Below are 13,493 nucleotides of genomic sequence, written 5' to 3' on the forward strand. Positions count from 1 at the left end.
TCGGGGCTCGGTGGTAAGAGACAAGCAGTCTAATTAGGAAACCAGCAACAGACAGCAAGGGGTGTTTCACCCAAGGGGGTGTGCCCAGGGCAGACATGCAGAAGATGGCCGGCACCGTCGGCCGGCAAGGAAATGCGAGGTGAACCGCAGTCAGGTGTCACCGCAGTCAGGTGTCACCGCACCGGCCTGAACAGCTGGGAGAAGGGAGAGTGACGACCCCGGTGCTGGTGGGGACACTGGCTCGCTTGCGGAGGCTGGTGGGAATACGAACTGGAAGTGGCCACTCTGGGAAAGCTGGCGGTTTCTTAAAAACAGATGAACCTGCAGCTCCCGTGGGACTCTCAGTGACGCCCCTGGGCATCTGTCCCGGAAACTCGAAGACCTATGTTCTCACAGAAACCTGGACGTGAATGTTTCTGGCAGCTTTATTCCTGAGAACCAGAAACTGGACACAGCCCAAATGTCCTCCAGGGGTGATGGGGTGACACGGGGAGCCCCCCCAGCCCATGGAGTCCCGCTCGGCCACAGGGAGGAGCCGCCTGCTGGGACACGCTGCCCCCGGAGCCTCTCCCAAGAGTCAGGCTGATGGAGGGGCTGGCGCCCAGCGCGGACACTCGGTGTGACTCCGTGTGTGGGACGTTCTCAAGGTGACCCAATCGCAGACATGGAGGACAGGTTTGTGGTTGCCAGGGAGTCAGTCAGGCAGGCGACGGAGCAGTGTGGCCATAAAGGGCGGCAGGAGAGACTGTGTGGGGACCCTGTGGCCCTGCGCCCCACTGCCAGTGCGGACCGCTCGTCATGGTGGTGGTGTCCTGTGTGGCGTTGGTCCTGGGGAAACGGGGCTCAGGACACGGGAGCTCTGTCCACTTCCTTTTGACGACAAGTGTGAGTTCCCGAGTCTCAGAATAAAACGTTGCCTTTCAGTGTTCAGTAGGGAACAAACAGCCCAGTGCAGGCCGGCAGGCAGCACGCCCAGGTGCGGGTGGGCGGCTGCACGGCGTTCTCGCCGGGGTTCTCCTCTCTGCCCTTCGTGCGTTCCGCTTCTCCTGCAGTGAGGCTGCGCTGCTTTCCTGATCAGGAAAAAGACGACAAGGTGTTCTACCCCAGAAACAGGCATGTGCGCCTCCATGTGTCCACCTGAAGGCAGGAACATAGGGTCCCTGGAGCTGGGTGCTGCACCGGTCCAAGTCAAAGCCACAAAGCCTGGCTCCTGTCACGGGTGCCTCCTGCTTCGTGGACACAGCACAGAAAAACCCCCACTTCTAGGAGCAAGATGGACTGCAGACCTTGAGACCCTGCCTGTGCCCCGCCCAGCGCCCCCTCCTTGCTGCGAGAACACTGGATAGCTAGCCAGCCCGCCCATTTCAGAGCTCACAGCACCTCAGTCTTCCAACCTGTGAAATGGGTGCAATGTGATAAGTGGGTACAGGTTCCAGAGGCTGTCGTGACGAATGGCCACAAGCTGGGTGGCTTAGAACAATGTCACTTCTCATAGCTCCAGAGGCCGCAGGTCCGAAATTGAGGTGCCAGTGGGACTGGGCCTCTCTGAGGGTGCCAGAGGGGGGTCCTTCCTGCCTCTTCCCGCTACTGGGGGCTCCAGGCATTCCCTAGTGTGTGGCCACATCAGCCCAGCCTCTCCTCTGTCTCCACGTGGCCTTCTGGTCTGTGGCTCGTATCTCCCTGACCTCCGTATAGACCCAGTCCTTGGATTCAGGGCCTGTCCTCATTCCGTGGGGCCCCCTCTTAACTAACAGCTGCAAAGGCCCTAGGTCCAAATAAGGTCACTTTCTGGGGTCCCGAGTGGACGTGAATTTGGGGAGGACAGACACTATCCAACCCGTCACCCTGTTTCTGTGGAGAAAGTCGGCCTGAGTTATGTAAAGTGGGCTGTCAGGCGTTCAGGCGTGGCAGGTGTGAAGTAAGGCCTTCTCCACGGGAATTGGTTTCCTGGGTGCTCCTACAGGGACGGGGTGGCAGGAAGGGGCTGGCTGAGGAGGGAGGGTGGAGGGAGAAGACGAGACGCCCTGCCTGCTGGGAAGTTGCTGTGCCCTCCACTCAGTGCTCCCGGCCTCTGAGCAGCAGGCGGCCAGTTTTGGCTGGCTGGTGCCGCAGGGGGAAGTATCCGGGTGATAAGGCAGCTGTGGGGGATTTGGTGCCAGGAAGAGGCAGCCGTGGTGGGAGCGCCCCCTGCACAGACCGAGCCTCTGGGATCCGTCCTGGCACCACATGGCCTGGGACAGAAGAAAAAGGGACCACAGGGTCACAGGGGAAAGTGTTTTCTCCATTGCCTCAGAGACTTTAAGAGTCTTCACATGCAGGCCCCTCCCTAGGCCCGTTACTGAAGCCCCAGCATGCGCAAGGCCCCTGGGCACCCCCTTGGCTCCTGGCTCAGGCCCCTGGGGCCTCCCTGCCCACCCCCCGCACTGCCTCCGGGGCCTCGCCCTTGACCTCATCACCATCCCCGTCTCTGCAGCTGGGTGATTGCCCCACAGTGCACCCCTGGCCCCTGCTTCCACCTCCTGTGTCTCCAGAACTCTGGGCCTGTCCGCCTGCCTCAGCCGGCACTCGGGGCTGGACCCGAGGGCAGGGCCCGGTCTGTCCCGTCGTGAGGGTAGAAGTGAGGGAGTGACCGAGTGAATGAGCCTTTAGGTCTGCCCCAGTGCCTCCCTGGTGTTGCCTGCAGGGCGACGTGCTGACCACCGTGTACCATGTGGACCTTGGCGACGGCTTCAAGGCCGTGTACACGAACCTCACGTTGACCAAGGAGCCCATCCGGCACGCCTACGAGAACCCTGGCGTCTACCGCGTGTCCGTCAGAGCGGAGAACCTGGCAGGGCATGACGAAGCGGTACTCTTTGTCCAGGTCACCTGTAAGTCATCACCTCTTGGAGGCCAAGAGTCACTCCCAGTGTCAGAGAGAACCTGGTCTTGGAGAAATGGAGGGAGTCCCTCAGAGCAGCTACTGGTCCTGCCACCCATTCCTCACGCCTTGTGGCCAAGGGCAGGGAGGCAGGCAGGCCAGGCTCAAGTCCACACCCTGGTGGCCTGAACGGTAGTGGGGCTGGTGATGGTGGTGATGGTGGTGGTGGTGGTGGTGGTAATGGCGGTGGTGGCGGTGATGGTGGTGATGGTGGTGGTGGCGGCGATGGTGGTGGTGGTAGTGATGGTGGTGGTGGTAGTGATGGTGGTGGTGGTAGTGATGGTGGTGGTGGTGATGGTGGTGGTGGTGATGGTGATGGTGGTGGTGGTGGTGGTGGTGGTGGTGACGGTGGTGGTGGTGGTGGTGGTGGTGGTGGTGGTGGTAGTGATGGTGGTGGTGGTGATGGTGGTGGTGGTGGTGGTGGTGGTGGTGGTGGTGGTGGTGATGGTGGTGGTGGTGGTGGTGGTGGTGGTGGTGGTGGTAATGGCGGTGGTGGTGGTGGTGGGGTGGCAATGGGGTGGCGATGGGGTGGTCACATGAAGTAGATGGTAACAGTGACCAATAAGTAGCCTCTGAACAGCCAAGTGCCCTGATACCGTCTAACCACTGACCTTTTCTGGACCCCGCAGCCCGCCTGAAGGCCCTCTACCTTGAAGTGGTTCCTGCCATTGGCACCAACCAGGAGGTGAACCTCACAGCTGTGCTGCTGCCCCTGAACCCCAACTTCACTGTCTTCTACTGGTGGATCGGCCAGAGCCTGCAGGTACGCTGGCCCCGGACGGCTGCTGGCCCGGCTCCCTGCCGGCCCCTGCCCAGGGCAGAGCAAGAGCAGGATGTGGCCAGGGGTGGGCAGAAGGGCAGAGCACAGCACTGTGGGGGGGGGGCTGGGCGTGCCCACCCCCCTTTCCTCCCACCCTGAGCATCGTTGTCCAAGTGTGGTCACATAGGGTGAGCCAGGCCAGACCCTGCCTGGTCCCCAGGGAAAGAGATGTGGTGAGCACAGTAGATGACCTAAGGGTGGGACCAGTGTCACAGGAAGGGACTGTAAGGTGTCGGAGAGCCCCAGGGGAGATGAGACCATTTCTAGTCTGCAGGAGGGGTGGTCAGGGAAGGCTTCATGGAGGAGGGGGTCGCTGAGCTGGACCAGAGGTCAGAAGCCTCACGCAGAGCCCATGGGCACAATGCCCCCCGGCAGGTCCTGCGGCTTTTGCAGGGCCAGGCTGACCATCCTTGGTCTGGGGCTCCCCAAGACCCAGGGAGAAGCCTCCTTCACACATTCAACCAAGGGTAGCCCTGTACCCTCAAACTGAGTACCCCTCAAACAGCAGCAAGAGCCCAGACACGGCCAGGCAGGGAGGAGTGGGCTCTTAATGCTGTTCCTGGGAGTGGATCTAGGAAGGGGTTTGGGCTCTGGGTTCGAATCATGACTTGGCCACTGTCAGCCGAGCTCTCTGGAGAGATCACCGTACCTCCCAGAGCCTCTGCACCCCCGTCTGCGAGGTCCGCAGTAACACCGCCCCAGTCCTGACCGGCACACGGGCTGGGTGTCGCACTGGGTAGGGGCTGGGTGTGGCACTGGGCAGGGGCCACAGCTAAGCAGGGCTGGGAAGGCGGGCGGGGGTCAGTGTGGAGGCCCAGCCTGGGAGGGTGTGTGTCCTTGCAGGTGTCTCTGGGGCCCTCTGCACGCCCCTGGCTGCTGCCCCACTCCCTAACGAGAGCAGGGGATGGTGTTATCAGCACGGCCCCGGCCGCTGGCTGACCGCAGGGCCAGCCCTCCCGTGGCCGCAGCCCTGGCCTGGCCCTGACTCTGCTGTGTCCTCACAGCCCTTGATGTCCCTGAATAACTCCGTGACCACGCAGTTTGCGGACCCGGGGGACGTGCGTGTGACCGTGCAGGCCGCCTGCGGGACCTCTGTGCTGCAGGACTCCAGGGTCATCCGCGTGCTGGGTGAGTCCCTCCCGGAGGGGCAGCGCGCCCTCTGTGGCTCAGCCCGCCTGGGTGCGGGGGTGGCGCCTCAGGGCGCAGACTGTAGAGACGCCTGCTCTGCAGCAGTGTCCTGTCCATCGGTGCTCAGTGGGGCTCTGGGACCTCACAGCAGATGTGACAATAGAAAATGACCCCTAGAAAGGAAGGGACCACCCCGAGCCTGCTGCCGCCCTCAGCATCACACCATTGAGAACTCCCTCTGCTTTAAGAGCAAGCCTGCTCTGGGCTCAGCAGCCTCGGCCAACGGCTGCGGGGCCGCCCCTGGCCCCTCCGTTGGCTCACGGACGAGCTCCAGGCCCTGAGCGCGGGGCTGGCTTTTCATGGGCACGCGGTTGCCACAGGCCACGCTGGCTGCGCGTGCGCAGCCGTGACTCGGTGTTGGTGCGCACGGCGAAACGGTCGCCACATAGAGTCTGGTTAACGCCCCTCGCCTCGCGTGGGGACAGAATTACTTTTCTCGTGATGAGAGCTTTGGAGGTCCACTCGCTCAGCAGCTCTCAAACGTGCGGCACCGCGCTGTGGGTTACAGTCGCCGCGCGGCACGTGACACCCCCAGGACTCGCTCAGTTCACACCCCCACGGGCTACCTGTGGCCCCTGCACCCCTCCCCCGCCCCCAGCACGGGCAGCCACCACCCATCCTCTGGGTCGGCGAGCTCTTGCTGTTGTGGCTGTGGCTGTTTCCCTCCCACGCACAGGTGAGACCTGACCTTTGTCTGTCTGCCCACGTCATCTCCCGTAGCCCGACGCCCTCTCGGTCGGTCCACGCTGGCGCAGGCGGCAGAGTTCCCTTCTCCTCTGGCCGTGTAACTGTCATCGGGCGTGTGCTCCGCCTCTTCTTCACTCATGGGTCTGTTGGCCCACACTCCGGTGGTCGCACCCAGCCTGTCGTGAGCCACACTGCAGCGAGCAGCGGCTGCCTGTATCTTTGCGAGTGGGGTGACACCAGGCATGGTGTGGCTGGACCTGTGGCCGTTTTATTTCTCGAGAGACCTCCACACTTTCCCACAGCGACTGCGCCAATTCACACTCCCACGGACAGGGCACAAGGGTCCCCTTTTCTCCTGTACCTGTTGTCTCTTGTCTGTGACGACAGCCACTCCCGCAGGTGTGAGGAGGTGTCTCACTGGCTGTGGTTTGCATTTCTGGCAACTAGTGATGCCGAGCGTGTGTTCACGCACCTGGTTGGCCGTCTGTGCGTCCTCGTTGGAGAGCTGTCTACTCAGGTCCTCTGCTTGGCGAATTGGACTCTTTGTTTTGCCATTGAGTTACGTGAGTTCTTTATACATTCGGGATACTAACCCCTTACAGACACGCGATTTGCAAGCATTCTCTCCCATGTCACAGGCGCCTTTTCATCTTGCTGACGGTCCCCTTCGCTGTGCAGAAGCTTTTGGGTTGACGTGGTCCCGCGTGTTCATTTTTGCTTTTGGTGCCTTTGCTTTTGGGGTCAAGGCCAAAAAATTGCCACCGAGACTGGTAACAGTTTTTCTAGGAGGTTTATGGTTTTAGGTCTCACGTGCAGCACTAGGCCACTGGCGCTAGTTTGGTGCTGGTGAGACGGGGGTCCCGTGCGTTGTCTCACACGTGGCTGCCCAGCTTCCCCACGCCATGCACTGAGGAGCGTGTCCCTCCCCCCCCCCCCCCCCCGTTGTGTGTTCTTGGCCCTTGGTCACAGAGCAGTTGACCTCAGAGACGTGGGTCCACTTCTGGGCTCTCTGCTCTGTCCCACGGGTCCGTGCGTCTGCGTCCATGCGAGCTCCACACTGCTTTGCCCGCCGCGGCCTTGTAGCGCAGTTGAAATGACGTGTGTCCAGCTTTGTTCTTCTTCCTCAACGTGCGTGTGGCTACTCAGGGTCTTGTGTGGTTTAATGCACGTTTTAGCTGTGTCTGCAAAACTGCCATTGGTTCTTCTGTTTCTGTGAAACAATGTCATTGGAGTTTTTTTCTCAATCCTCAACCAAGGACATGTTTATTGATTTTAGAGAGAGAGGAAAGGAGACAGAGAGAGAGAGAGAGGGAGGGAGGGGGGCATCGATCCATTGCCTCACCTGACTGGGGATCGAACCCACAACCTTTTGGTGTCGGGAAGATGTCCCAACCAGCTGTGCCGCCCGGCCGGGCGTCACTGGAACTTCGATAGGATTGCATTGAATCTATAGATTGCCTTGGGTAGTGTGGGCGTTTTAAGAACATTAATTCTCCCGTCCGTGAGCACAGAGTGCGTGTTTACTTGTGTCTTCTCCCATTTCTTCATCCGTGTCTCGTCGTTTTCAGCGTGCGGCTCTTCCGCCCCCTTGGTCAGGCTCGTTCCTGGCTGTGGTACTTTCTGTGAGGCGGTTGCAGACAAGATTGCGTTCTTAATCTCTCTCTCCCACGGTTCATTGCCGGTGCGCGGGAACGCGGCAGACCTCGGTGCCGTCAGGTCGGTGCTGCGAGCTTCGGGGGGGCCTTTCGGGTTCTCTGCAGGTGGCACCCTGTCACCAGTCGGCGGCACGTTCTAGTGCTCCTTTCCAACGTGGTGCCCGTGGGGGAGGCCGAGCTGAGAGGGCACAAGAGCTGCTCTCCCCGTGGCACAGCCTCCCACTTCCTGAGGGAGGAGACTGAGGCTCGGGGGGCTACGGGGGTAGGTGGCACTAGTCAGGGCTCCCGGTGCCCCACTTGTCTCGCCACCCCCACTGTGGCTCCACAGCAGGCCTCTGAGTCAGGGACCCCAGGATGTGAGCAGAAAAGGACATAGGGCCTCTGTCCTCTGGGACTCTTACTCTGGCGGGGATACCTGCCCAGTCTAAGTCCGTGGATCCTGGGGGACAGGAGGCCACCGTGGAGTGGGGGTGTGTCCTTGTGAGTTAATGGGGCAAATCTTGTGGGGCAGGTTCGGCACGTGCCAGGTTACTGCTGCCCTCCTCCTCCTTCCCCACCCCGCCCATCGTCATCTTCCTCATCGTCAAGCTTGTGATTATTTTTCTTAGATGGCAGCCAGTGACAAGGGCACTGCCTGGGGCAGCTTTGGACACACAAAATGAGATCTTACTTTCCAAAAGTGGGCGTGGGATCTGAACCCAGGCGCCGGCCTGGGCCGTCCAGGCTGTGTGGCCGCCTTCCGGGAGGAGCGGCGCCGGGCCGCGCAGGGCCTACCCACCCCCCCTCTGCCTCTCCCCAGCTCACTTTCAGGTCGTGCCGCTGCAGTTCTCCCGGGGCCTGGACGCCCACAACCCCAACACCCCCGAGTGGAGAGAGGAGGTCGGCCAGCTGGTCACCCAGCTCCTCGCCAAGGTACCCCCACCCCATCAGTGCCACGGCTTTCCCAGCACCTGTGGGTACCTGAGCAAAGCCGGGGGACCCTGGGGCCCCAGGGCAGGGTAAGGTGGGTGCGGCCGCTGCTCAGTCCCACGAATCCATCCTTCAGCCCGGCTGGTGGGTGCTGAGGAGCCAGTGAGGGCGGCTGCCGTGGCTCGGGAGGATAGGAGGCTGGACGTCACCTGCAGGGCGGGCACAGGCCTGCACCTGCCAAGCACATCTAGTGAGCGCCGGCTGTGCGCACAAGACACAGCCGCTGTTCTGCTCTCCAGCTGCCCAGAGCCTCCTTAGAGCGATTTTCTCTCCCGAGCCAGGCCCTGGACACAGGGTGGAGGCCCCCAGGATGGCTGCCCTCGGGAAGCCCACAGGGAGCTGACAGAAGGGTGCATCTGAGCGGGCGTGGGACGCCCCAGCCTGTGGGCCCCATGGGGGAAAGACTGCCCCCTAGGGTCACCCACGGCCGTCACAGGCCGAGGCCCACTCTGATCACGCCTCCTCTCGGCCTGTTAACAAAACCGGGCATATTGTCCTGGGCACTGAAGGATGCATAGGAGTTTGCCAGATGGAAGTGCTTGGCCTGGGACTTCCAGGAGGCAGAAGGGCTGCATAGCTGAGCGTGGTGGGTTTGGGAGGCTGTGAGCCAGGGAGGGGCTGCTCCCCATGGCCACGGTGTGAGGAACAGCCAGGAGGGGGCTGGCCTGGACGAGTGGAGGCTGGTGTGCGAGGCCCAGGCCTGAGGGACCTGGAGGGGGACTGTACAAGGTGGTGCGGGGTCAGGAACAGCGAGCAGGACAGGGGGCCAGGCCTTGGACAGGCCGCAGGGCAGGGTGCTCCCAGGGGCTCTGCAGCGTGGGTCACAGCACCTAATCCTTGTCTCGCAGGAGACGGGCGTCGCCAAGGAGCTGCTATTGACCGTGGTGAGGCCGGGGCTGCCCACCACGGCCGACTTGTACGTGCTGCCGCCCCCGCCCCCGCCCCCGCCGAAGCAGAGCCCCACACGGGACCAGGTAGCTGTTGTGGCCTTTAGGCTCCCCCCCACCTCGCACCACTGCGGGTTTGGTGACAGCTAGTGGCTCATCGTCCCCATGAGTCACAGTTGACTCGGGCATGGGCCCTCCTCCACCTTGTGTCTGCCTGATGCGGACTCTGGCCCGCAGTGTCCGTGGTGTTGTGGCTGAGACGAGCCAACTTCACACGGACTACTGAGTTCTGTGGGGAAAAAGGGATGGCACGGCCACTCTCTCAAGGGGAGAGCACCTCGACCCCTGCCTTGACAGGCCTTTACTGGCTTTCTAATAGAACACATCAAAGAAGGTTCGCATTCATTATGCTTAGGTTTGTTTAGGTAATTACTTTTTACAGATAACAAAGGAAAGGATGTTACTGGTTACTTCCTACAGGTTAACAAGGAAAAAATGTTGCAAATGCAAGGTAACGATGAGAGTAATTGGTCTGGTTACACTCTGTCTTTGGGAGAATTAGCACAGACTTCAGGAAGTTACTTTAAAGATGTGCAGTAAGCATTTGCTGCTTCAACTCAGGGTGAGGGAGTTTCAGCAAGAGCAAGTCTCGAAGCGCCCTAGGTACAGCGCAGGCCTGGTTTCCCATGGCAGAGCCAATCCGTGGGTTTGGTGTCCTGTGTGCTGCCATGCGCCTATGGGCTTTCCCATGGGGCTGGGCTACATTTGCCATTCCACACAGATCGGTTCCCTGTATCTGCCCCCTCTGGGACCCATGTGGGCTCCCAGGTGGGGGTCGGGGCACCAGGCAGGACCACCTCCTCAGGCAGAGGGGGAGCCTCAGGGACAGCCTCCCCGCACCCCTGCACCCACCAGTGGAGCGACAACACCTGAGCATCCACGCGGACACCTGCCCAGCCCCCTGCCCCACCCGGAGGCCCCTGACGCACACCTCTCTTCCCAGATGCTCGCCCCCATCCAACAGGCGCTGAGCGCGCAGAAGATCAGCTTCCTCCTGCGGGCTGGGGTCCCGGTCCTGGTGACCGTGAGGGAGGTGGACACAGGTGAGTCCAGGAGCCACCCCTGGCCTGGCCTGGCCTGGCCTGGCCTGGGCTCCCCTGCTGGGAGTGGGGGGTGTCCAGGCCCCTTCGATGACGCTGCGAGGGACCTGGGGACAGGAGCCTCAGTTGCCCACGGGCCACCCCTGACTGGTGCTCACCTCCAGTGGAAATGGGCCCAGACCCAGGGCCCAAGTTCCCATCCTCCAAGGCCATAGGAGCCCCGATTCTGAGGGTCTCCAATGACCTCTGCTCCCCACTCTGCTGTGCGACCATCCTCTCTGGTCCTATGTGTCCGGTCCCCTTGTGGGCCAAGGTCTTTCAGGAGCTGTAGAGCTTCCCTATGCTCCAGAAAGATGGGCTGGCAGGCGGTTCCCATGTAGCACAGACACGGACCGAGGGGCTCTGTCTGCATCCACAGTGAAAGGCCAGGCACACTTTTACCCAGGAGGGGCCCGGGGCAGGGTCCCCCTCCGCCACTCGGGACACCCTGCCTGTCCATGTGAACGCCTGCCCGCCTGGGGCAGCCAGGCCAGGCACAGGCGCTGCCCACACTGGCCACTGACGGCAACTCCATTGCAGGTCCTCTGCAGCTGGCGGGGAGTGGCAGCTACTGGGTGGCGGCCGTCCTCCTTGTCATCGGACTGTCTGCAGTGGGAGCCTTCACCCTCTACAAGTGCAGAAGGCAAGGCCACCCACTCGTCAGGGGGAGAGCCGGACCCTGGGGGGTGGGTGTTCGCGAGTGCCTGTGATGGGCTGCGGGGTGGGGGGGCATCGTCTCTGACTCCCCTCTGGTGCCCCACTGCGCACAGCCCAGCGAGCTTCCACTCCTACCCCTCTGCTGCGCCCCCCACCCCCCGAGAGGAGCCCAGGCTCAGAGTGGCCGTGGCTGTGCCCAGGGCCCCAGAGCCAGGGTCAGGGGTGGGGGAGCAGGGCCATCCAGTGCCCCCTCCAGGGACAGCCTCAGGCTCCAGGGTGCAGATGGGGAGGGGCTGCACAGGGACCCCAGGTGGACCCCAGGGGTGGGGCCTTGCTCTGGGGCTGCGTGGGGCTCGTGGACCTGAGCTCACCTACATTCTGGACCTCGGGCCTCAGCACGAGCAGAGTGACCAAGAAGTGTCACCAGACTCCTCTCCTGCAAAAGGCAGCCTTGAGACTCTGCCCCTCGTTCCTCCTGCCCTGTGGGCTCGGCTTTGGTGGCCTCGGTCTGCCAGTCAGGGTCGCCCCTGGGGACAGTACAGAGCCGCAGCTCCCCTACGCTTCATGCTCTGAAGCGGACGGTCCCTCCCTCCAGCCCCACCATCCCCCAGGCCCCAGGCCCGCCCACCCCCTCCAGACCTCTCAGCTGTCTTCCCTGCGCATTTAGTTCTGAGAGCAGTAATGCGCACACCCCTCCTCCGAGCAGGACGCTGGTCCAGGTGCTGGGACAGAGTGCGGCCGGGGCAGAGGGGCCTCCTTGCTCCCAGAGCTGCCTTCTGGCTGAGAGCACAACTCACAGCTCATCTGTCACTTGCCTAGTGATTCAGTTCCACCGGAAAGGGCAGCCTGAGGTGCTCTGACTGTGTAACAGAGACCCGAGCTGGTCCGGGAAGTCTGGGAGGACTTCCCTGAGGAGGTGATCTCTGAGTGGGATCCTGCAGGATGAGTAGGAGTTTGCTGAGCAGAGGCTGGAGCAGTGGCCAAGCTGTTGCCTTTCCTGGTTTCCAAACTTGCAAGTGCCGACTTCCAGACAGTCCGCCTTATTGTCCCACAGGCACCTCAAATTCAGATAGGACCCAGGTTCTTTCCCTACAAAGCTCCTCCTGGGTGAGGGACATGGCCCGCTGCCTGGCACACTGAGGGCTCATGACTGAGTTAATTGTGCCCTGGAAGGGGGAAGGGTTGCCATGGAAATAGTGGAGCACAGTCCCAGGGAGCAGTGTGCTCCCCCAGAGCGCACCCTGGGAACAGGGAGAGCGGAGCTGCGCTCCCGGCTCTGCCTGGCGTGGGAGCCTCAGCCAGGACATCCTGGGAGGCCGGCTCCCGTGGGTGCTGCTGGCGGAGCGGTCCTCAGGCTGGGCCCCCTGCATGATGCACAGCCCAGAAGGCTCAGTAGTTCACAGCCCCCCGAAGACTGAAGTCTTGCTCTCACTACGAGTCGCTGGGGCTAGGGGTGGGGGGGCGGTGCGGCATGCCCCCCTCACACAGGGCCCAGAATGAGAGAGGGGCCCCTTCCAGCAAGGCTGGTGCCAGGAGAAAAGTATTTTAATCAGAATGGACTCAGGTCCGCGTGTCAGTGTTCTAGCCGGGAGGTGACACACCACCCATGGCTGCCCTCAGTGGACAGAACCAGTCGCAGGACTCCCCCCACGCCGGGGCTGGAGGTGCACCCAGAACTGGCAGGTGTGGGGAGCGGCCTCTGAGAAAGCCAGCTCTCTGAGCCTCGGTGCCCGAGCCAGGCCCAGCCGGGGCAGGGGCTGCGCCCACGCTGCCCTCTCCCTGTGCCCCTGGAGGGGACAGGAAAGGGGGGATGGCACAGCTGCAGATCCCAGGCTGGTCTCAGCAAGCATCTCTCAGAGCTGGGTGGGCATCACCTGTCCCAGCTGGAGCCCAGGACACCGCTGTCCCAGAGTCAGTGGGCAGTGGGGTAACAAGGGAGTGAAATACCCTCACCCTGTTCTCAGCCCAGTCACCAGGGACACTGACAGTGAGCACCCTGTGTGCTGCTTGAGCTCACAGGATGGAGGGCTTCCTGGAGGAGGTGGCTTGGAGCAGAGATGGGGCAGGAGATAAGACGTGGGAGCACATCTGCCCCACACACAGGGGTGGTCTGGGCCCAGCTGGGTGTGTCGAGGGACCGGTGGCCCAGGTGGAACCCTGAGCCCCTGCTCTGCCTGGCAGGAAACGCCCTGGCAGGACCGTGTACGCCCAGATGCACAATGACAAGGAGCAGGAGATGACAAGCCCCATGAACCACAGCCAGGGAGTCCCGAGTGCTGTCCAGGGCGAGGGCTTTGTGGACGACGATCTCGACTCCCAGACTCTAGGTAACACCGCACTGCGGATGCCCTGCCCACCTCCCGTGGTGTCTCCGCTTCACACGGGTGACGGGGTGGGGGGTCCCCTCCATTTGACACAGTGGTGAGGCCCACACGCCACGCCTGGCAGCCCCTGAACGTCCAGAGGGCGGGAGGGGGGGGCTGGTTTCCAGGAGGCGGAGGGGGCCTCTCCCTAGTCACCCCCTCAGCACTCCCAGCTGCCCGCGCCCTGTAGTGGTGATTTCCTGGGCAC

The 13,493-nt window shown here is 62.3% G+C and overlaps 1 protein-coding gene across 2 annotated transcripts in view; it reads left to right on the forward strand.

Moving 5' to 3' along the window:
• The window catches only part of SORCS2 (sortilin related VPS10 domain containing receptor 2), a 277,312-nt gene that overhangs the window by 259,880 nt on the left and 3,939 nt on the right, over positions 1–13,493 (forward strand). For both annotated transcript variants that reach the window (XM_053922932.1, XM_053922931.2), the window contains exons 19-26: positions 2,684–2,870; positions 3,550–3,683; positions 4,745–4,868; positions 8,070–8,182; positions 9,088–9,213; positions 10,130–10,229; positions 10,806–10,908; positions 13,104–13,249. In XM_053922932.1, the coding sequence (XP_053778907.1) occupies positions 2,684–2,870; positions 3,550–3,683; positions 4,745–4,868; positions 8,070–8,182; positions 9,088–9,213; positions 10,130–10,229; positions 10,806–10,908; positions 13,104–13,249 (1,033 nt within the window). The remainder of the gene's footprint in view (positions 1–2,683; positions 2,871–3,549; positions 3,684–4,744; positions 4,869–8,069; positions 8,183–9,087; positions 9,214–10,129; positions 10,230–10,805; positions 10,909–13,103; positions 13,250–13,493) is intronic.

The sequence above is a fragment of the Desmodus rotundus genome, chromosome 4 (genome assembly GCF_022682495.2).
Source record: "Desmodus rotundus isolate HL8 chromosome 4, HLdesRot8A.1, whole genome shotgun sequence".
Taxonomy (NCBI): domain Eukaryota; kingdom Metazoa; phylum Chordata; class Mammalia; order Chiroptera; family Phyllostomidae; genus Desmodus; species Desmodus rotundus.